Below are 22,557 nucleotides of genomic sequence, written 5' to 3'. Positions count from 1 at the left end.
GAAATGTGGATTTTAGAGAGAGATGAGCAAAAAGCTCTAGTTTCTTTCTTTTTTTTTTTTAGCTGCACTTCACAGCATGTGGGATCTTAGCTCCCAGACCAGGGATCAAACCCTCACTCTCTGAAGTCAAAGTTCAGAGTCTTAACCACTGGACCACCAGGGAAGTCCCTCTAGTTTCTATTTTATTGTCCATCTTTATCCTCCTCTGTTAGGATAATTCTAAGAGGGACCTAGAGGAGCTTGGAGGCCCCTCACCACCACTGTGGCTCTAACGTGTAAGTTCTTCCCTTCCTTCACAAAGGACCCCTCAAGCTTTTTCGAACAGTGCTGGGTAACTTGATGGGGTGGGTAGTCAGAGGTCCCTTAGAAGAGGCTGTGGAAGCCATAGATTCTTTCCCTGTCTAAAACGGGACACCAGCAAACACAATAGTTTGCTCGTAATTTCAGGATATCCTGTCCCACCTGACGACCTGCTCTGGAACTTAAAAGACGGAGGTGGGTTTGCGGGTGAGAGAAAACAAGCGGGAGGGAAAAGCAGAACAACACTCCAGGACCTGTTTCCCTTCCCAAGTGCACATTCCTCCGCCTCAGTCCCGCTCCCGCCGCCTCCACCGCCAGCGGAGGCCCTGGTCTCCCGTTCCAACTATTCCAACCATCCTAGGAAGGGTGGGGCGCTCGGCTCTTGGGTCCCCCTGGGCTGCCCCTCCTTCTCCAGCATCGGTCTCCCCTTCTGCCCCGGTCCCTCCCTTTCTGGGGTCGGGCCAGCCAATGGGCGACGAGACTCCGGGGTTTGGCCTGGGATTCGGGGAACTCACCGATCCCCCGCCCCACAGTTCTGGCCACCATCCCGGTGCGCACGGACGTGGCTCGAGTTTCCTCCGTGCTCTCTCTCGCTCTTCCTCTTCTCCGGGTCTCCCGTTCCCGCTTCAGCTCCATCCGGCCGGCCCCGCACGGCTCCGGGCAGCCATGGAGGACACCCAGCTCCACATCATCGAGCAGCCGCTTTCCGGGTACCCCGACGCCGGGGACCAGGGGTCCTCCACCATGGGGGCTCCGGCGGCCGAGGAGCCGTCGGGGGCCGGTTCTGAGGAGCTGATCAAATCAGACCAGGTGAACGGCGTGCTGGTACTGAGCCTTCTGGACAAAATCATCGGCGCCGTCGACCAGATCCAACTGACCCAAGCTCAGCTGGAGGAGCGGCAGGCGGAGATGGAGGGCGCCGTGCAGAGCATCCAAGGCGAGCTGAGCAAGCTGGGCAAGGCGCACGCCACCACGAGCAACACCGTGAGCAAGTTGCTGGAGAAGGTGCGCAAGGTCAGCGTCAACGTGAAGACCGTGCGCGGCAGCCTGGAGCGCCAGGCCGGCCAGATCAAGAAGCTGGAGGTCAACGAGGCCGAGCTGCTGAGGCGCCGCAACTTTAAAGTCATGATCTACCAGGTGAGCTGGCGGGCGGACCGCGCCCAGAGGCCCGGCGTCCCCCGCCCGGGGCTCAGGGTAGGGGCATCTGCCTGCGGCGCGGCTCTTGCGGCAGCCTGACCCGGCTCGGGGGATCCACCCTCTTTCCACGAGCGCTGCTGGGGTGGGGTGGGGTGGGGTGGGGTGGGCGGGTGGCGGGCTTCTGGAGCGCTCAGAGGGGCGCACGGTGCACACCGCTGCTCCTCACCCAGCCGCTACCTCCGGTGTCTAACGCGTAGCGGAACCGAGTTAGGGGGCTGGACTCAGGGACACTGCGCCCCGCAGATCGCTCCCGACCTAGCTTGTCAAAAGTCTTCCTACTTGGAGGAAGTTTTGCGGAGAGCCGGGGTGCCTGGCGACCACTGGGGCCCGCTGTAAGCGGACACGGGCGGCGCGGCCCGGGTTTGGGGCCTCCGGCGCTGCCCGCCCGATATAGCGGGTGATTCAGGGCTCAGGCACGCATCGCGGGGGCTGCGCCAGGCGAGGGACGCGGCTGCCAGCACGCCCCCACGGACCCCGCATCGGCCTCGGCCGCCCACGCCGCCCCTCGCTGCGATCTTCTCCCGCCTCCCGGCACTTTCGGCCTTTAGGGACACCCTAACCCGCGGCGCGCCCCTACTCCTCGGCCTCTTGGAAGCAGCCGCGCGAGGGTGGTGGCCCGCGGCGTGCCGAGTCCTGAAGGGGCTGGTGGAGGGGAGGGGACAGCACCCCCAACCTTGGCCCCGCGGTCGGGGCGCGGTGAATCACCCCGCATGCCTGCGGGGGCGGCCGAGGAGCCGGAGGACAAGCGGCCGGAGGCTGGCGCGCCCCAGGCTCCGCCCAGTTAGCTTGTTGCTTCCTTTGCACCTCTCCCCGTTCTTCCCGCCTGGAAAAAAATGGGAGTTTTTGTATCCTAACCCCAAGTAAACCAGGGCATCTCAGGATCGCTGCTCTTCTCTACTCTGTCGCCCAAATTCCATTAGGGACGGGTCTGAGCCGAGGGCTCGGTGATCTTGGGTGGGGTGGGAACGTGCCCAGCCTCGTATTTCTGCTTCCCTCGGGCCTGGTTGATGTTCCCACCCCAAGGAGGTGAGATCGTGGGGGCCGAGGGGTTAATCTGTGTCCCCTCGCTCCCCTCCCCGCACTGAAGGGAATGGGAAAAAAAGAAGGCCCGACTTCCCACATCTCCCCAGGGAGAGGGCCTCTGTCTGGGAGATGTGGTTTCACTGACAGCTCAGAGGCCCTCCTTAGCTGTGTTCTGAGTGACCATCAGGGATGCCACGAGGTCCTTGGTTTGGTCAATGTGGTGGAGCTAAGAGAAATGCAGGTTGAAATAAGCAAGTTCGGGGGCAGTAGATATGAGTGAGCTGGCACTCATCTGAGAATAAGGTGGTGGGACAGAGGCTGCAAGGTTGCTCCCCCCTTTCTCCTCCCCCCAGGAACTCCTCCCAAGAGGTACTCGACCTTTAAACAGTTTACTTCACTGCCCCCCCTCCCCCACAAATAGCACTAACTGATAGAAAACATTTACCCAGAATTGTTTCTACTGAATTTAACTGCTCCGAGGAAGCAGAATGGGGTGAGGTAGGCGGGTGAGATTTTTTAAGATAACTGCCTAGCACTGGGGTGCATCAAACAAAGGAGAAGAGGGCAGGGTTCTGGGACAGCGGGCCCCCTCTATCTTCTCTCCAGAGCCTGGTGTGGGAGAGAGGAGCCACGAAGGGCTTGGATGGTTGACCCTTCTCATTCAAAATGTCCCAGACCACAGGACCTGGGAAAGTTCTCAGCCTGGAGGTAAACCTCCTTATGTCAAAGATAGAGATTCTGAGAGACTTGGCAGAGGCCAACGGTGTGTCTGTTACTGCCTCTAGCCAGTTGGCACAGATTGTGTATCTGTGTATTGTGTATCCACGGTGGGGAGTGGGGCTTAATCACAGGCTGGCTTTGATTGCATCAAGGCCAGTAGGGGACAGAGGGTTGAGGTAGGAATGACTCAAGCTGGAGATCCTGAGCCCCCAAACCATAGGGGAAATAACTAATACCTAAAGTGGTCCCAACCCACAGTGAAGCTCTGGGAAAAAAAATCCCAGCAACATGGGTGGGGCCCAAGGCAGCAGAACTTCCCTGAGTTACAGAGCAGATGTTCCAGGTGGGGGTGAGGGGGTGGGGTACTCAGCTGTTGGAGGAAAGCAGAGGCTGCTCCTCCCTGAGGCCTGCAGGCCTGGGAAGAGAATGAGGTAAAAATAGCCTCATGCCTTGGCAGACCTAATAGGGAAGCTTGGGGGCAGCAACATTTATGATAAAGTTGGGCTGAGGGGGTAGGATGTTTGGGTGGCCAGGCAGAGAGATCTGGGGAAAGGCTGTCCTGGGATGATGTGAGTTTTCCAGTTGGGGAGGGGATGAGGTGTTCTCTACTGCAGAGGCGGGAGGTGATGATGTGGCAAAAGGGAGACGTGGAGGGAGCCTGAAGGGGTGGGAAGGCCCCAGCTGTGGGATCAGGCCATTTGGTTTACCACACCTTTTTCCCGGGGGATAACAGAGGGAATCCCTTGTGTGGTCCCACCCAAATTCAGGGAACTGCTAGGCATGATTTCACACGTTAAGTTTGCATTTGACATCCCTCCCCTTCACACACACACACACATGAAATTCAGCCCTTCCCATCACAGGATATCAGAGCCCTCACCTTGAACTCACTTCTGAGTCATTATTGTCGTTCTTTGGCATTTCCCTCCTTGTCTCCCAAACAAAAACAGCAGTTTGGCGTCCCATCCTATCAGGCAACACCTCACTAGGCAACAACAGCCAGTGAGGAAGAGAAGTGAATCCTACTAGTAACTGAGGGGTCAGTGGACCAAGAACTGCTAGGAAGACCAGGCCAAATACAGCCCCTTGCAAATAGGAGCAGCTGTGCTCAGTAAGGAGGGCTTCCCAGATGGCTCAGCAGTAAACAATCTGCCTGCCAAGCAGGAGACTCCGGTTCGATCCCTGGCTCGGGAAAGAAATGTCAACCCACTGCAGTATTCTTGCTTGGAAAATCCCATGGACGGAGGAGCCTGGCAGGCTACAGTTCATGGGGTCGCAAAGAGTCAGACATGACTGAATGACTTCACTAGCTAGCTAGTCCTCTTGCCTGGAAATTTACATGGACAGGGGAACCTAGTGGGCAATAGACCATAGGGTCGAAAACAGCTGGACACAGCTCAGTGACCAAACAGCAGCAGCAACAGTGCTCATTAAGGAGCCAATTCTCCCAAGCCAATTCTAATCCTAATACCCAATCCTAGTTTGGATGTTATTAGAGTTCTTTTAGAATCCAGAAAGGGAGGCTAAAATGGAAATAAACGTGTTCTGAAGTAGTTTTGATGAAGCAGTTAGTGACCTACATTTGGAGCCATCAGACCTGCTCCAAGGGCTTGAGGGCAGGACCAGGACGCATTTAAGGGCTTAGGTGGCACATGGGCATTAAAGGGGTGGAAACCAGGGCTGGTGTGAGGGCCTGCTGGCTTCTCCTCCTCAAATCCTAACCCAGACTATAGCTCCTCCCTGGACTCAGCAAATCGGGGCTACCTGGTTCCAGAAGAAGCCCACACTTTTGTCCAAAAAAATCATCCCAACTTGGGGCTCTGGTCCCTCTCACCCCTTGGTGACCTAGTGGAGAGTGTTTACCATATGCTTCCTCCAAAAAGCTAAGTTTGGGTTGTTTTTCCTGGTCACTGGATACAAGTGTTAGTTGCTCAGTTGTATCTGACTCTGCAACCCCATGGACTGTAGCCCGCCAGGCTCCTCTGTCCACTGAATTCTCCAGGCAAGAATACTGGAGTTGGTTGCCATTCCCTTCTCCAGGGGATCTTCCTGACCCAGGGATCGAATCTGAGTCTCCCGCATCGTGGGCAGATTCTTTACTGTCTGAACCACCAGAGAATCCAAAAATCTACCACTGGATCCAAAACAGGGAGCATATTCTTAGAGGTATTCCTAAGACCAAAGGAAATCATACTCTTCCCTCTGATTTTTTTAAAGTGAAGTCTGACTATTGAAAAGGTCAAAATCAGAAAAGGAGGAAATGGGCAATTGACAGGGAGAGGGAATGTCACAAAGATGAGTGGTGGTTTGTTCCATTATTTTGAACTACCATTGTGAATAGTTCATCATTCTGTCACTATAGACTTTTTGAGCTGGAGGATGCTTTGGAGATAGTCAACTTCAGCTGTTTCATTTTGTAGTGGAGGAAGCTGAGGTCCCCAGAGGGGAAGTCACTTGCCTATTGCCACTCAAGCATTTGGGGGTCACAGCTGAGGCAAGGGCCCAGGTGTACCCCCTTCTTCTGCTATACTCTCTGCTCCTTGCTTCCTCCTTCTTTTCTTGGGCTATGCAGCAGAAATCGGGGTGGGGGGAGGCTAGCCCTAAGCAAGGACAGTCCTGGCTTCTTCATTCTCTGAGGGAGATAGCTGCCCAGTTCTGGCACTGGGACAAATGTGTGTGTGTGTGTATGAAGGCACATGTGTTAGGATGTGTTTGCGTGAAGGTGTGCATGTGAGGGTATGTGTGTAGGGGGTATGTGTGGAGGTGTGTGTGTAAGGGTGTGTGTGTGACAGCGTTGTGTGTGAGAGCGTTGTGTGTGAGGGTGTGTGGGGGGGGTATGTGTGGAGGTGTGTGTGTAACGGTGTGTGTGTGAGAGCACTTGTGTGTGAGGGTGTGTGTGTTGAGGGTGTGTGTGAGGGAATGTGTGTGTGTGAGAGTGCTTGTGTGAAGGTGTGTGTGAAGGGGTGTGTGGGGGTATGTGTAGAGGTGTGTGTGTAAGGGTGTGTGTGTGAGAGCACTCATGTGTGAAGGTGTGTGTGTTGAGGGTGTGTGTGAGGGAATGTGTGTGTGTGTGAGGGTACGTGTGGGGGGTTTGTGTGGAGGTGTGTGTGTAAGGGTGTGTGTGTGAGAGCACTTGTGTATGAGGGTGTGTGTGTTGAGGGTGTGTGTGAGGGAATGTGTGTGTGTGTGAGGGTGTGTGTATGCAGTGTTAGCTGAGTGGCTAAGGTGGGTGGCCATAGCTGCTCAGCCTCATAGTGCTGAAGCTGAGGCAATGTGTGGTCACCTGGCCCAATGGCCGTGGAGGGGAGGGGTGCAGGGTGTACGGAGTGGAGCTCTCTGGTCAGCAGGGACCACATCGGCTCCTTTTTCCTCAGCCTCCCGCCACTCCCCTCTTGTCCCTGTATCCTAAAGGGAAGGGGGGCACTTGCTGTGTTGGGTTTTGTGGCTGCACACCTTGACACTGTTGTCGATGGAGTCTGGCGGTGCCCACAAATGTCCCTCTCCCCTGACTTCTCATGACTCCAGAGCAAGAGCGGCAGCTCAGCCCCTCAGGAGGGAGAGTTGGGAGCTGCTGCTGGGTGCCTCAGGACCCAGGCTCATGGGTCATTAAAACAGCTTGTTTTTTTTTTTTCTTTTGGCCCTCCCAAAAGACATGGCATGAGGGATCTTAATTCCCCAACCAGGGATTGAACCTGTGCCCCCTTCAGTGGAAGCGAGAAGCCCTAACCACTGGACCACTAGGGAATGCCCAAAATTAGCTTGGTTTTTGGTCCTGATTCCTCTGTGCTCCTGGGTGTCTGATAGCCCATGAGTCGGGGGTGGGGGGTGGTGGATGGGAGGAAGGGAGGCAGGAGGTGGGGATTAGGCCAAAGGGAAATAGCCAGGACGTCCCTCGTCCATGCCTCGCCCTCCTTATCCAGGGCGGCGCCCATGCCCACCCTGCCTGGGGGAATAACTGGGATCAGCTGCCTCTGACTCAAGACAGTGAAGTTGTTTGCCTTCTCTTTTCCTCCTTGGAGACTCCTCAGATGGAGTCTAACAAGTGGCCTCTTAGAAAACTCCTTCCCTGCCCCCAGCAGCCTCTTGCCTCCACCACTCCAACCCCTCATAGCATCATTCCACAACCATAGCTGGGTCGGGGTAGAAGGCAGGAGACCAAGGATGGGACTGGGGAAGATTCTAGAGGGAGGATGGGACGGGGTTCTGATTAAATTGTGCTTATTAATTCACGGGCCTGGGTTTGTCCCCATTTCCACTCCAGGGCCCTCTTGATGGAGCCTTGAAAGTGTGGTGTCTTTCCATCCTAATATTTGTGTGCTCCCATCCCCTCTACTCACCAGCCCCAGTTCTGCATGCCAACCAAGGCCTCCTCCTCCCACACCCATCCGCACCCACCCCAAGCCCCACTTAAACCCCTTTTCCTCATCTTAGCCCAAGAAGAAGCTGAATGCACCCTCAGACCGGGCCACACCCAAGATCGTGCCTTTTGATCTTCTGCCTGAGATTGAGCCTTTTGACATGAAGCCTGAGACAGTGCCTGACCTCCCACCCTTTGACCAGACGCCTAGGACCCTGCCCTATTACCCAGAGCCCACTGGGCCTCTGCCCACCCCTGAGGAGCCGACAGCCGGTGGGGGTGCTTAGGGTCTCCTGGCTCACGTGGAGGGGCCGTGGGCGTGGCATGTCATGAGTCCAGTCCAGCTCACTGCTTAGCAGCGGCCAGTCTGGAATGGCCAGTCTCTTCTAAGCCACTGCCTCTTGTGAGTGGGTGACGGGTACTGTGCAAACACTCGCATTATGGAATGTTCAGGCAATCCGGTGGGCGGTCATGGGAAAGGGCGCTCCTCTACCTCTTGGCTGCCATCTTAATAGTAGATGCTCCAGACACCATACCTGAGTTGTACCCACTGCTGCCTGCATGAGATTGCCTGCAACTTCCATGCTTCTGGTTTTTTCTTATTTAATTGGAAGATAATTACTTTACAATATTGTGATGTTTTGCCATACCTCAGCACGAATTGGCCATAGGTATACATGTGTCCCCTCCATCCTGAACCCTGCCCAGGCTTCTGATTGACCTTCCCCCCACTTCCACCTCCTCCTCAGGGACAGGCCAGTTTGGCTCGAGGGCCATTTTTACAGAGGGCCCTCATGAGGCCCAGGCCAGGGGTCTGTTCTGTGCCCTTTCCATGCCCCTCCCTGCAGCTGGGGAAAACTTTTACACTTATTTTTTCCAGGTTTTTTTTTTTTTTTTCCAGAAAATGTTTTGCAAAGAGATCCCTTATGTTTGCCAGATCCTGCCTTTGGCAGGGCACCCAAAAGCTGCCAACTCAGAGAGGCCAGGAGGGGGTACACTTTTGCTGGATCTGGCCTACCTATGGCACAGTGTTTCTCCATTTTTTTTTTTTCACATGATCATTTTTCTAAGGAGTCCTTTTAGACATTTTTCTTCCTAATTGTCCTCTTCCCCATGAAATTTTAACACTATATGTATCCTATATATACCTGGACTCCCCCAACACCCCACCCAAGAACCAATTTCCACCCACTTTGGGGCAACATCCTCCCACATGCTAGAGTGTCATGCTAGAGCAGAAAAAAAGGTCCCTTCTGCCTTCAGTGTGTCTCACCCCCTTGTCCTGACCACCTAAAGTAGAAGTCCCGAGTTTTTAAGACTTCCCTATCTCTCACCTCTCCCCTAGTCTGTACCCTCCTCTGACACACAGATCCCAGGTCTCCGAATGACCTCTCCAGTATCTTCTCTGGTCATTCCAGGCAGTGGTTGGGAACAGAACTGGCTAGCTCTAAGTCAAGAAAGACCCTACCCAGAGCCATATCATACGTGTCCCTTCTCCCTGACAAATGTGAAGTGCCTGGCCAAGGACCAGGCACGAAGTAGGTGCTCAAGTAAATCACATAAAAATCTTCCTAAGGCAGAGGAGCTTAAGTTTATATAGTGCGGTTGGGGAGAGGAGAGGAAGGGGCTGGAAGCTGTCTTATGGCTCCTCTTAAATTCATCCCAGACTGGTGCTTTCCTGGGTTAGGGAGCTGTGTGTGCTTGGTGGGGGGTCGGGGCGGTGGGGAGACAATGGAAGCTGTGCATGCTTTTGTTCAGACCTGGTCATTAAAGCTAACTCTGGAAACCAAGCCTGTTGGGACTGGTGGTTTTGTTTAATAAAAATATAGAAACAGAACAAGCAGAGCTCTCCCTTCTTGCCACCCTGAGGCCCCTCCTATGACTTAGGAGCTCTGCCAGGGAAATAGGGGTGGGACAGGGGTACCCGGCCTCTGTGCCCAGGGTTGGGGGAGGTGCTTTGGGATTCTGTTGCTGGTTGTTGTAGCAACAGGCGAAACGGGTGGGCCCAAGACAGCACTCCAAAGCTGTGAGTCATAGGGGAAACCTGGCTTGGAAACAGAGAGAAAAGACAAAATCCATTAATGGAGGGAAAAAGCTAAAGTCATAGTGGTATACCCTCTCCAGGGCCAATTCACTGGATATTATCTCGGACTTAGGTCAAATGGTTTCTTTCCCTATCCCCTGACCTTCCACCAAGAAAGCAATTCCTCTGGTGTAAGCTATTGCTCTAGAGGAAGCCTCACGATGAAGGGCAATATATATATATACACCATTCTAGTCTGGCGGAGACAACTCCAAATCTTCCCCTCACTGGGATTGCTCCCTGATGTTGTTTTTGAGACCTCTCATCAGGCACTAAGAAGATGGGATTGGCTACAAGAAGTCTGGAACTCTCTCTCCAGCCTTGTTCACAATTCAAGCTTTATCTAAGAAGCCAGAAGCCAGGAAAACCAGCCAGCTCAGGCTTTAGGGGTTGGACAGAGCAAAGGGGAGAATCAGGGATGCCAGGGTGGGGCACAGAGACAATGTGGATCTGTTTTCCAGCAGCAGGGACTGTTTCCTGGCTCTTCCCCACCCATCACACTTAATCCTTCCCTTAATTCATCCACATTGCCTGAGCTTTAGTGAAAGGAGGCGTTCTCCTAACTTTGGTGGTATGGGTGGATTTTTAGACTAGGAGGCTGTGAAGGAGAAATCAGAGCTGACATTTTTTGATGCTAGGGCTGCCAGTAAATTCTGGGTGGAGATGAATTAAGAAGTAACAGGGGAAAAAAAAAAAAAAAAGAAGTAACAGGGAGTTTAGATGATAGTCCTAAAATGTTGTGTAAGAGAGAGGACTCTGGTAGCAGGTGGAGAGAAGTGATTGCAAAAGGAGACCCAAAGTGTACAACTGGGAATCAGAGGGACTGCTAAGACTGGCTGGGACCCTCCGACACTCAGAGTGAGGAAAATACCCCTTCAATGCCTCTGCAAGTGATAAGAAGCAGAGGGCTAGATAGAATGCTGCAGAATGCCCACGATAGTACCCAGCCAGCTGTGGCAGGTAGAGACTACAAGTCCCAGCATGCCCTGAGCTCAGGTCACCTTGCCTGCTGGGAGGTGTAGTTGAGTAATGAGAGCCTGAGATGGCTTGGTGCCCAGCAGAGCTGGTGCCCAGTTTGGGAGAAGAGGTGAAGCCAGCATTCCTTCTTTGTCCCTGCTAATGATATTGACAGGGAGGGAAGGAAGTTGGGAGGAGGTGTTCCTAGTTTTCAATGTAAACCAGGAAACTCTGTGGGGATGTAGATGGGAGGGAAGAGGAAAGAGGTTGGGGGCTGGGGAAGGAATTTCTATAGCAGGTGGTGCAGAGATACCAAGCAGCCAACACAAATGTGTACGTGTTTGTGTGTGTTTATAGGAGGGGTCAGTTTATGTTGCCTCATTTTTCTCAGATGGGGTTTTCTTACAATTCTGTGAAACGATCTTCAGAAAACCTATTCCCTATCATTCCTTTGTACAATGTACCTAAAGAAGTGAATCTGGGTCAAAGAGACTTTTGGGTTTTGTATTTTGGGCCAAAAACAAACCCATTCTGGGTTATGTCCTCTTTTCCTTTCTGGGCTCAATCTCCCCTACCTTCTGGTGAGAGGTGATCCTGAGATTCTGAAATGTAGGTCAAGAGTCAGGATCTTGGAAAGTCTTCCCGGAATGGAAAACAGTGCTGGTGCTGGGTCTTCCCAGGAGAAGAACTGGCTCTGAGATCTAGGATCTCGCCATTCTACTCCTGGCTCTTGAGCTCCTGTCTGGGGTGGGGGGCGGGTTGTGTAGTGAAGCAAGAATAGAAAAGCAACCCCTCCTTTCCATTCCAAGGCAGGGATGTCAGAACCAGAAGAAACCTCCAGGTTGGGAAGAAAACATGTTCTCAGCTCCCAGACAGCTTCTTCCTCTTTCCTCAATTTCTACATAGCGATGGAGAATGACCATTGGTGGAACCAAACCGTATGGGGAGAGTGGGGAGATCATTAACTCCCCTTCCCTAATACTGGTTCTTCTGAAACTATACGAAGTCTGGGAAACGCGCTCCCTTGAAAGTAAACCTACCTTCAAGTTACCCTACTTCGGGGTCGCCTGAGATCGGCTGTGAGCTCACCCCTCAACCCAAACAAACTACCCAAAGCCTTTTGGGTCTGGCTCGGGCAGTGTGGGGCTCTGTGCACCAGAGGGCGCTCTGCCCATTTCCAAAGTTCGATTGTGAGCTCTGGGAGGCAAAGGGTAAGAAGTGGTTTAACATGGGTGGTTGCAGGGCTTGAGGAGCGGGTTGGAGATACTTGACCGAAGTGCGAAAACAGGCCAGATTCTGATCCGAAGCTCGGTTCCCTCTTTACTCTGTATATGTGCTTAGTCACTCAGTCGTGTCCAACTCTTTGCGACCCCAGGGACTGTAGCCCGCCAGGCTCCTCTGTTCATGGCGATTCTCCAGGCTACAGTAGGTTGCCTTGCCCTTCTCCAGGTCTACTTACTATTCATTCAACACATATTTGAGTGCTCACGAAGTGTTCAGCTCGGTGCCAGGCGCTGGGGGTACCAGCGCAGGAGTCCAGGCCGATTTCACAGGTACCACGCACTTGCCAGCATCACGGGTGCCAATGCCCGGCCCCGGGTTCGCCCAGAGTCCCCCCAAGTCTTCGCCCAACTCTCCAGCTCTGCCCCCACCCTCATCTGTTCCCTCTGATCTCCCTTTAGGATGAAGTGAAACTGCCGGCCAAAGTGAGCATAGGGAAGTCGCTGAAAGAGTCGGAGACGCTGCCCGAGAAGGAGGGCGACGAGCTGGCCGAGGGCGAGCGGCCAGAGGAGGACGCGGCGGCGCTCGAGCTGTCGTCGGACGAGGCGGTGGAGGTGGAGGAAGTCATCGAGGAGTCGCGCGCAGAGCGCATCAAGCGCAGCGGCCTGCGGCGCGTGGACGACTTCAAGAAGGCCTTCTCCAAGGAGAAGATGGAGAAGACCAAAGTGCGCACGCGCGAAAACCTGGAGAGGACCCGCCTCAAGACAAAGGAGAACCTGGAGAAGACGCGGCACACCCTGGAGAAGCGCATGAACAAGTTGGGCACGCGCCTGGTCCCCGCCGAGCGCCGCGAGAAGCTCAAGAGCTCGCGAGACAAGCTGCGTAAGTCCTTCACGCCCGACCACGTGGTCTACGCGCGCTCCAAGACCGCGGTCTACAAGGTGCCGCCCTTCACGTTCCACGTCAAGAAGATCCGCGAGGGCCAGGTGGAGGTGCTGAAGGCCACGGAGATGGTGGAGGTGGGCGCCGAGGAGGAGGAGGGCGGCGCGGAGCGCGGCGAGGCAGCAGACCTGCTGCGCGGGAGCAGCCCCGACGTGCACACGCTGCTGGAGATCACGGAGGAGTCGGACGCCGTGCTGGTGGACAAGAGCGACAGCGACTGAGCCGGGCGCGGGGCTGTGCCCGGAAGGCCGCGCCGCCCCGCTTCTCCCCGCCCCCGCCCCGATTCCTTTCCCTCTACGAACTTTCTCTTTCGCATTCTTTCTCTCTCTCTGCCCCAAATGGGCTGAGATATTTTTAAATCGAGAACACCTCCCCACAACGAGCACCCCCTCCAAGTCTTACAGCTATTAAGACGAGGGGGAGGCAGCCTGCACCATGGACATCCCCATTGTAGGCGTAGGCTGGGTGGAAATGCAGAGGGCGGTGATTCGTGTCCTGGGGATCCAAGTCGGGAATCCTAGAGGAAATTGCTGTCGTTTCCGTGATTAGGCCCAGGCTTGGGGCAGGCTGCCTTCTCCCCGCCCCCCACCCCTACACACACACACACACACACTTACACACACACACACACGCTTACCCGGCTGCTGTCAGACACAAACACACACACACGCTTACCCGGCTGCTGTCACACACAAACACACACACACTCACACACACACACACACACACACACGCTTACCCGGCTGCTGTCATTCCTGTTCACTGAGCTCTTCTTTCTCATTCTGATCTCTGGCGGCTTCAAAGCCAAAATTACCATGAAAGGGCCCCTTGCCCACACGGGAGACCCCATACTGGAAGGATTTGAAAGCAGCTTTTGGGAGTATCTAGCTGCCGTTTCTGGGGTCGCACAGAGTCGGACAAGACTGAAGCGACTTAGCAATAGCAGCATCAGGGCAGTGTCAGAGAGAGAGCAGAGTAAGCCATGACCCTACATGAGGGTCTAGCACAGGCTGTATCTGCAAAAGGTCCCAGTAAGGAAGGCTGGATCCAGGCAGAGCTCTGGGGGAGGGAGGGAGGGCACTTCATGTTTATGCATCTTCGCAAAGGTGCCCATGGCTATGGCTCTGAAGGAAAGCAGAAAATAGTAGAAGGTGGAAATGGGCGAAAAGAGAATGCTCATTAGTAGCAGGAGAAACACAGGACAAGGATCCCATCTTATTGGGGTTCTCAGAGGACAGCAGGACAATTTTTCAGGACTAGTAGGTAGGGCAGTGTGAGAAACCCATCATCCAAGAAGAGAGAGGTAAGCCTTACCCCTTACCTCTACTGGTTATGGTGCCCCCAGGGACAGCCCATTTCTCATAGCCCAGAAAATTAGGGTCCCAGAAGAGGGCAGCACCAGGGTCCAGAAAGCTGGTATTATAGTTAGGAGGGAGGCTGATGGGAAAGAGACCAGATGCTAAAGGCCAGGTCACCAAGTTGAGAGCAGGAGAAGGGGAGAGGAGAGTAAGGAATTCCTGTGTGTAGGGCAGCCCGGCCTTGGCTCACTCCTGGCAGTTTCTTTTCAAGATCCTTCCCTAGAGCTAGTATCATAAAGCTGTAGAACATGCCAAGACCTCCGTAGCCTTGTGAGTTCCTCTCCTGAATCTTTGGGGTGAGAGGGGTGCTGCTTCCAGTTCAAAGGCCTGACTTCTGATCAGGTTCTCCTCAGGACACTTCAGTCTCCCTGTTCTTCCCCCATAAAGGGAACTTGTCAGAAGCAAGGACACCCCCCTCACCCCCAAGTCACAGCCCGAAGAGGAGAGCTGAAGCTCCCTCCTTCTCCCCTCACCCCTTCTGCCTTATCTTCCCTGCTCTGCATTTTAGAAAATTGCAGCTAATTGTTTTAAGGGCTGGAGGGAGGGAGTCCGGGGACACACCTTTTATACAACACAAAGCTTTGCTCCCCCCCCACCCTTGGTTCCCTTCTCTCTTCCAAATGGTTGGAGACACATCAGCTGAGGGAGGATGGGGATTGTGGGACGAGGTTCCTTGGTGCTGAAGGGGCCTGAGTTGTGGGCAGATACAGTTTCCTGTGGGCTCTGGGGAGCCTCTCGTGTTGCTGTGTCCTGGTGAGCAGCCCGACCAATAAACCTGCTTTTCTAAAAGGATCTGTGTTGGATTGTATTCTTCGAAGGCAGTTACATAGGATGAGTTCCAGAGAACAGGAGGGAACCAGGGAATGAAAGAGAGACACTGCTAGTTTAAACGTGCAGCATTTGCCTGGATGGGAAGTGGGACTGGGGTATTACAATTATCCCACTTAGAAATGGGAAGACATACACACAGAGTAACTTGTCTAACGTCCCATAGGTGGTAAGTGCTGGAGCTGGGATTTTAAGTCAGGCACCCTGGCTCCAGTTTCACCGTGTCTGTAATCCTGTAGTGTCTAGACTGCTTCTCTGCCTTCAGAGCCTTAGCCCTCCAGACCCACCCAGTTACTCTACTCAGCCTGAGCTCTGCCCCCAGCAAATTCAGGCTGCCAAATCCGTCCTGTGGGAGGCAGCCTAGGGGAGGGGAAAAGTCAGAGGCTGAATGTCATAGAAAAAGGATTCTGGTGCGTGCTAGAGATGCCAGTCATAGCCACACAGCATATTTCATTCTCCCTACAGCCCTGGGATGGGCACCTCTTTCATTGTCTGTACACCCTCTCTTCCTCATGAGCAGCCAGCCCTACCTGCTCACAAGTTATGGATTTCCTAGAGCAAAGAAAACAAATTGTCATGTGAGTTCTGCCAGCATCAGAATCACCTGGGGAGGGGTGTCCAAATAAAGACAATGTCATTTCTGGGGCTGTGTCCTGGCCTTGTAGTACCACCCCAAACAAGCTGAGTCCTTCCTCAGGAACCACCCATTTCCCTTGGTCCCCTGCTGCCGACCCTGGCAGCAAGCACGGCAGTCTTGGGTTCTAAGTCCCCCCAAAAGGGTTGGCATTCCTCCAAAAGGGTTGGCATTCCTCCAAAAGAGATGAAACTAAGGATTAAAATTCAGAGCCTGGGAGCCATGAAGCTTCCCCTCGGCCAGGAGAACCACGCTCAGGATCCTCCTTCCTGAGGGATGCAGAGGGGCAGCTGTGAGAAGCAGGGAATGACATCGGGACCCCAGCTGTGGAGTAATGAGCTTGAGGGAAACCAGGAAGGGCCCTGGGATACCAAGCCATTGTTCACTTTTCTTACTCAAAGCAGTAAGTTTCCTGGTTCTTTCCCCTTTGCTTCTGTAAGCCATCCTGCTCACTGGTCCACCACACTTTCACTACCAGCCAAATTACTTTGCTGTAACTTCCCTACCCAGCTCTATTCTGGACACCATTTTGTTAGAAGTGGCCCTAATTCTCTGAAGAGCCACTTTTCTGCTGGCCCCTGTTCCATGACATTCCTCCTTTACATCACAGTGTGGGGCCACAACTCCAGAAGCTCTGCCTAAGTCAGAAATTATTCCTTTTCTTCTTTGCTTGCAGCCGAAGGGAGGAGGAGGCTTTCATGAAATAGCTTCCTACCAATAGGATTTGATGGACATTCCAAGGTCCCATTCCCACAAAGCATCTTTTCCACCAACTGGTCATCAACTTGCCCACCCTCATTAGCACTATTTCCATGGGTTAGAATCAGACAATAAACTAGAGGTATTGTCTCTCGAAGGATCCCATCAAACATTATCTGTGTTGACCAAAAAAAAAAGCACAACCTAAAAGTTGAGAGTTATGTTTTCTTTGGCAGACATTATGAGGGCTTCAAGCCTGGGACACAGCATCTCAGATAACGCTGAGAAACTGTTCTAAAGAGGCAAAAGGGAGGAGCCAGGATACTAAGCAGTTTTGCAACAAAGGTCAGGCAGTCGGAACATTGAAGATTATCGTTAATTAAAGAAAACCAGACATTTCAAGTTAATGAAATTAGTGCTTCTTTATGTGTTGATTGTTAGTCGTTCAGTCACATCCTACTCTTTGCAACCCCATGGACTGTATGTAGCCTGCCAGGCTCCTCTGTCATGGAATTCTCCAGGCAAGAATACTGGAGTGGATAGTCTTTCCCTTCTCCAGGGGATCTTTCCCACCCAGGAATCAGATCCAGCTCTCTCGAGTTGCACGCAGATTCTTTATGTCTGAGCCACCAACCAGGGAAGCCCTTTTTATGGACGGGAAGGTGCAAAGTCTGCACTCACTAAATTCATTTCACTGATATGCACTTCAACTGGGTCTGGTGTCCTGTGTTTTCTCATTGTGAGTCTCCTCAGGTATAGGGCAGTGGGTATAGGGGGTGGGAGGGGAGGATCCAGCAGTTTACTGCAGAATGGTGGGCAATCTTAATTTCTATCCTGAGTTCCCTCAGCACTCACTGTCAGGGTGGCTGTAATATGACACTTGATTCAACATCTTTTGTTTACTGATAATTGTTGTTTCCTTTAGTCGCTAAGTTGTGTCCACCTCTTTTGCGACCCCATGGACTACAGCCAACCAGGCTTCTCTGTCCATGGAATTTTCCCGGAAAATTCTCTAGGGACCCTTCCCCAGTTCAATTTAGTTCAGTCGCTCAGTCGTGTCTGACTCTGCGACCCCATGAACTACAGCATGCCAGGCTTCCCTGTCCATCACCACGCAGGGATCAAACCAGCATCTCTGCACGTGCACTGCAAGTGGATTCCTTGCTACTGAGCCACCAGGGAAGCCCTTACTGATAATGGCAGGCAGCAATCTTTTGTCCACACCTGGGATCTAAGGGAGTTCCTCTACAGACTGAGTTATCAGATCTCTAAATAGTACTTCCAAAGTCCTTATCCCAAGAGGTAACTTTCTTCAGGGGCAGGAGAAGACAGCTGCAGCGTCCTACACTCGTCCAGATCTCATTTGCTCTCACCTGCGGTGTTTGAACTGCCTTTAGATTCTTTCTAATCTATTCCCCATGTTACTGCCAGGTAGAGATAGAGATATAAACTTATTTATATTATTTATATAGGTACATAGATTTTCTTTTTTAAAGAAAACATACTTTCCAGTTTAAATGTCTTCCTTTGACGATAGGGTTAAAGTCTTTGGCACGGCTCACAAGATATCATAAGAGTCTGGCCCCATGGGACTTCCCTAGTGGTCCTGTGGCTGAGTCCACCTTGCAATGCAGGGGACATGGGTTTGATCCCTGGTCTGGAAACTAAGATCCCACATGCCTAAGAGCAACTAAGCACTTATGTGCTGCAACTGCTGGGCTCACATGCCACAACTAGAGTCTGTCTGCCACAACTAAGAGCTAACACAGCCAAATAAATATATATATATATATTTAAAGAGTCTGGTCCCTGCTTCAGTTCTTACTGCTGTTCAATATGCTCTATAGCAGTCTGCTGGTCAAAAATGGCCCACATACTTTCAGGCCTGTGGGCCTTACCTCCCTCTGGAATAGCCTCCCTCTTTCCATCTCCCCTCATAAACCAACCTCTTCTCCAGTCATACTGATCATTTCCTTCTCAGGGTTCCCATAGGACTCTATGTCAATAAACGTTCGTTGAACAAATTTTAAAACTTTATTGCAATGGTCATAAACTCACCTCAGACTGGCTTCAGCAGAAAAAGCCAAAATAAAACAAAACAATCATACAAAAAAACCCACCAAAGCTGAAAATAAAAATCAAAGGAGTTAAAGTAATCGAAAAAGTTTCCAATGGTAGGTCGAGGAGTGTCTGGTTGCAAGTTCTGATGTAACATCACTAGGAATTTCTCTTCCTATCTCCTCTTCTCTGCTGTGTTTTTCATTTGCAATTAGATTTTCACAGTGTGTTGGCAAAGATGACCATCAATAGCTGCAGGCTTACGGCTTGACAGCTCAACAACCCCAGTTAAGAGGATTTCTTTCCAAATCTTTCCAGAATTTCAGATACACTCCTGAGATGTCACATATTCAAATCACTGTGCCTCTGACCAAATCTAGGCCATGGACCATTTCTAGAACTCACCTGCAGCATAGAATTGAGTGTGGAGGAAGACACTTACATGGTGGTCCGGTGGTCAAATTTTATTTATTTATTTATTTTCGGCTGAGATGGGTCTTCATTGCTGCTTGCTGGCTTTCTCTAGTTGCAGCAAACGAGGGCTATTCTTCGCTGTGGTGCTCAGGCTTCTCATTACAGTGGCTTCTCTTGTTGTGAAGCACGGGCTCTGGTGTGCAGGCTTCAATAGTTACAGCATGTGGGCTCAGTAGTTGTGGCTTATGGGCTCCAGAGCAAGGGTTCAGTGGTTGTGGTGCACGGGCTTAGTTGCTCTGTGGCATGTGGGGTCTTCTCAGACCAGGGATGGAAATTGTCCCCTGCAGGCAGGGGACAGGCAGATTGACAGGCAGATTCTTAACTGCTGGACCACCAGGGAAGTCCTGTCCAGTGGTTAAGACCCCAAGCTCCCAATTCAGGGGGCATGGGTTTGATCCCCGGTCTGAGAACTAAGATCTTGCATGCTGCTCAGCAAGGAAAGCTGATTTCCCAAAGGAAAAATGGGTTGCTGTTAGGGGAAGGAGAGAAGATGATGGGTGGACAAAGAATCAGGTGTTCCTTCCCATGGATCTATTTGTGATATTGTGCTAACAGCCAAGATATAATATATCTAGCTCTTGATTTGAAACATTTTGCAATTAGTGGGAGAGGCAGATGTTCAAAATAACTCAAAGAGATATTGAGTAAGAGAAGTAAAGCAGAATGCAATGGCAATACACTGAAAACAGATTCACCCTGCTTGGGGAATATGGAGAAACTTATAGAGGAAGAGGGCTTTTAAGTTATAATCCTTCACAAAGGGTAGGATTTGAAATACATGTTGCTGGAGGGCAGAGACAATATTTTACTTGATTTTTGTGTCACCTAACACAAAACTGTTAACACTTAACCTAACTGTTAGAGCCTAACAGAGTCTCATACACAATTTCATTGGTAAATGTTATTAGGTTAAAAGCATAACAAAAGAACACCGGCCAAAAGGGGAAACAGGAACTTATGTTGGAAGGCTGCCAAGGTGTCCCATGGACACCAAGGAATTGCTGAGTGGTCAGGCTGGGAAGAGTAGGAATCAGGGGATCTCCAGGGACTTTTGAGAGGGAGATGATGGATGGCCCTCTTGAAAGCACTGACATTAATGGAACTCAGCTTGAAGGGCTCCCAGGCTCTGTGCCTCTCAGTTTCAAATTCCAAATTCCTGGCAGAGAGACTCTGATTAAGCCAGTAAACATGTGCTCACCCAGGGTTTAATCATCTATGACTGGGAGAATAGGACCATGAAATACAGACATGCCTGAAGGGACCTATTCCAGAATATGAATGGGGAGTAGAGGAAGCAATTCCTAGGAAAGGAGGACTCGTTGTGAGCCAGACAGGACCCAACAGGTATCTCTTGACATAGTAGATACTCAGTATGTGTTAAATAAATGAAAATAATGATGTGGGACAGGCACAGTCCTCCAGGCAAAGGGAGCAGTGTGTGGAAAGGCAAAGAGACAGGAATACTGAGGACATGATTGCTGCTGCTGCTGCTGCATCACTTCAGTCGTGTCTGACTCTGTACGACCCCATAGACGGCAGCCCACCAGGCTCCCCCGTCCCTGGGATTCTCCAGGCAAGAACACTGGAGTGGGTTGCCATTTCCTTCTCCAATGCATGAAAGTGAAAAGTGAAAGTGAAGTCGCTCAGTCGTGTCCAATCCTCAGCGACCCCATGGACTGCAGCCTTCCAGGCTCCTCCGTCCATGGGATTTTCCAGTTAAGAGTACTGGAGTGGGGTGCCATTGCCTTCTCTGGGACATGATTGAAGAACAGTTAATAGAATAATGAGGGGACTTCCATGGTGGTTCAGTGGTTAAGACTCTGTGCTTTCACTGCAGGGGGTGTAGGTTTGATCCCTGGTCAGGGAAATAAGATCTCATATGCTGCACAGCCAAAAAAAAAAAAAAATTATGGAGTGTTGAAACCTGTAAGAGTATTGTTTTATTTATTTATTTATTTTTAATATTTTGACCACATGGCTTTTAGGATCTTAGTTCCCCAACCAGGGATTGAACCCAGTGGAAATGTGGAGCCCTAACCATTGGACAACCAGAGAATTCCCAAAGGGTCTTGTTTTATAGATGAGAAAAGCAGGAGTCATAGAGAGGAAGTTACTGTGGACCTGGAAGAGAAGGTTGTTTATTTGTACCTTATAAGACTCAGCATAAAATAGTTATCAGAAGAGAAGTGATCTTTGAAGTGCTAGGAACAGATGAGCTAGCCAAGGGAGGGGGAAGTTAGGGAGAGAAGATGATGGATTGTAAAATTAAAGCAGCCATGCCCCGCTTTAAGAAGTTGATGGGGTTGGAGGGAACAGTAAAGTAGATTGTGGGATGGTTGGAGAGGGAGAAGAACACCTTACTGGGTGCAGGGCACTTTCATAGGTATTATCTTAGGTGATTCTGGTGCTTATCTGATGTCCTTCTGCTTGGAAAATCCCTGCTCCCTCCCTCCAGGTCTTTGTCTCTACCAGATAACCAGAACCTTCTTTTTTGGAACCTACTTTTACTGGATAACCCTGTCCAAGCTGCTTTTTCAAAGATGCCTGTCTGGACCAATGAAATCCTCTCTGCCAGCAATTTAGAATTTTGAGCCTACAGCTGCCAGGAAATTGGAAATTTAATTCCAATCAGATGAACAACAACAAAAAAGTGAAAAAGAATGCTTGAGGACTTCCACGGTGATCCAGTGGCTGGGAGTCCTCCTGCCAATGCAGGGGACACAGGTTTGATCCCCAGTCTGGGAAGATTCCACATGCCGAGGGGCAACTAAGCTTGTGAGCCACAACCACCGAGCCCACCAGCTGCAATTACTGACCCATGAACTAAGAGCCCGTGCTCTGCAACAAGAGAAGCCACTGCAATAAGAAGCCTGCACACCGCAACTAGAGTAGCTCTCACATGCCACAACTGGAGAAAGTCTTTGCACAGCAGCAAAGACCTAGCACAATCTCTCTCTCTCTCTCTCTCTCTCTATATATATATATATATAATATATATATAGAATTCATATATATATATAATATATATAGAATTCATATATATAATATATATATATGAATGCTTAAAATGGTAGCATTAAAAAACACCAGCGATTCAAAACATTTGGAACCTTCACTTACCCTTCTTATTACCATGGTTAGAGACTGAACATTTCAGTAGCAGCCTCAAGTCAAGTCATGACAAGTGAATGGCAGAGCTTAGTGGGACGTCCACTTGTGGTGAGGTTCCTGGAATTATAAGGTGTGGTTGTTCAACTCTTTATTGGAATTTGGGAGAGACCTCAGATTCTTTCCAATAAGTTTCCCCCACCCTACTCTTGTTTTTTTTTTAGTGGGTTTTTTTTTTTTTTTTTTGAATAAGATTCTAGCTAACACTGTATTCTCTTCTATCTTCACAACCTAAGAGGTAGGTGCACTCATATTCTCTGTTCTGTAGATGAGAAAACAGGCTCAGAGAGGTTAAGCAACTGACCCAGGGTCACACTGCTGTGTAGGTGGGGTGTCTGAGCCTGGCTCTTATCTGTCATGCTACACACTTAATTTGTATCTTTGTTCTTGTATCAAGAACCCTTTAATGCAAACTTCCTGAGGTCAGAATTAGGTTCTCCATTGAAGATGAGGGTGCTGACACTCACAGAGGTTAAGGAACTGGCCCAGGGTTGCACCATTTATTCTGTGTCAGAGCCAGGATTCAAACTCTGTGTCT

At 51.2% G+C, this 22,557-nt stretch overlaps 1 protein-coding gene across 1 annotated transcript; it reads left to right on the top strand.

Moving 5' to 3' along the window:
• Positions 1 to 812: 812 nt before the first annotated feature.
• On the top strand, positions 813 to 14,950 carry CAVIN1 (caveolae associated protein 1). Its single transcript, XM_027516887.1, has 2 exons — positions 813 to 1,437; positions 12,320 to 14,950. Exons 1-2 carry the CDS (start codon positions 967 to 969, stop codon positions 13,019 to 13,021), a joined length of 1,173 nt encoding a protein of 390 aa, XP_027372688.1. The 5' UTR covers positions 813 to 966; the 3' UTR covers positions 13,022 to 14,950.
• The last annotated feature ends 7,607 nt before the right edge of the window (positions 14,951 to 22,557 follow it).

Source organism: Bos indicus x Bos taurus, chromosome 19 (assembly GCF_003369695.1).
Source record: "Bos indicus x Bos taurus breed Angus x Brahman F1 hybrid chromosome 19, Bos_hybrid_MaternalHap_v2.0, whole genome shotgun sequence".
In the NCBI taxonomy this organism is placed as follows: Eukaryota; Metazoa; Chordata; class Mammalia; order Artiodactyla; family Bovidae; genus Bos; species Bos indicus x Bos taurus.
Note: the sequence above shows the minus strand (reverse complement) of the source record. Positions and strands in the feature narration are given on the sequence as shown.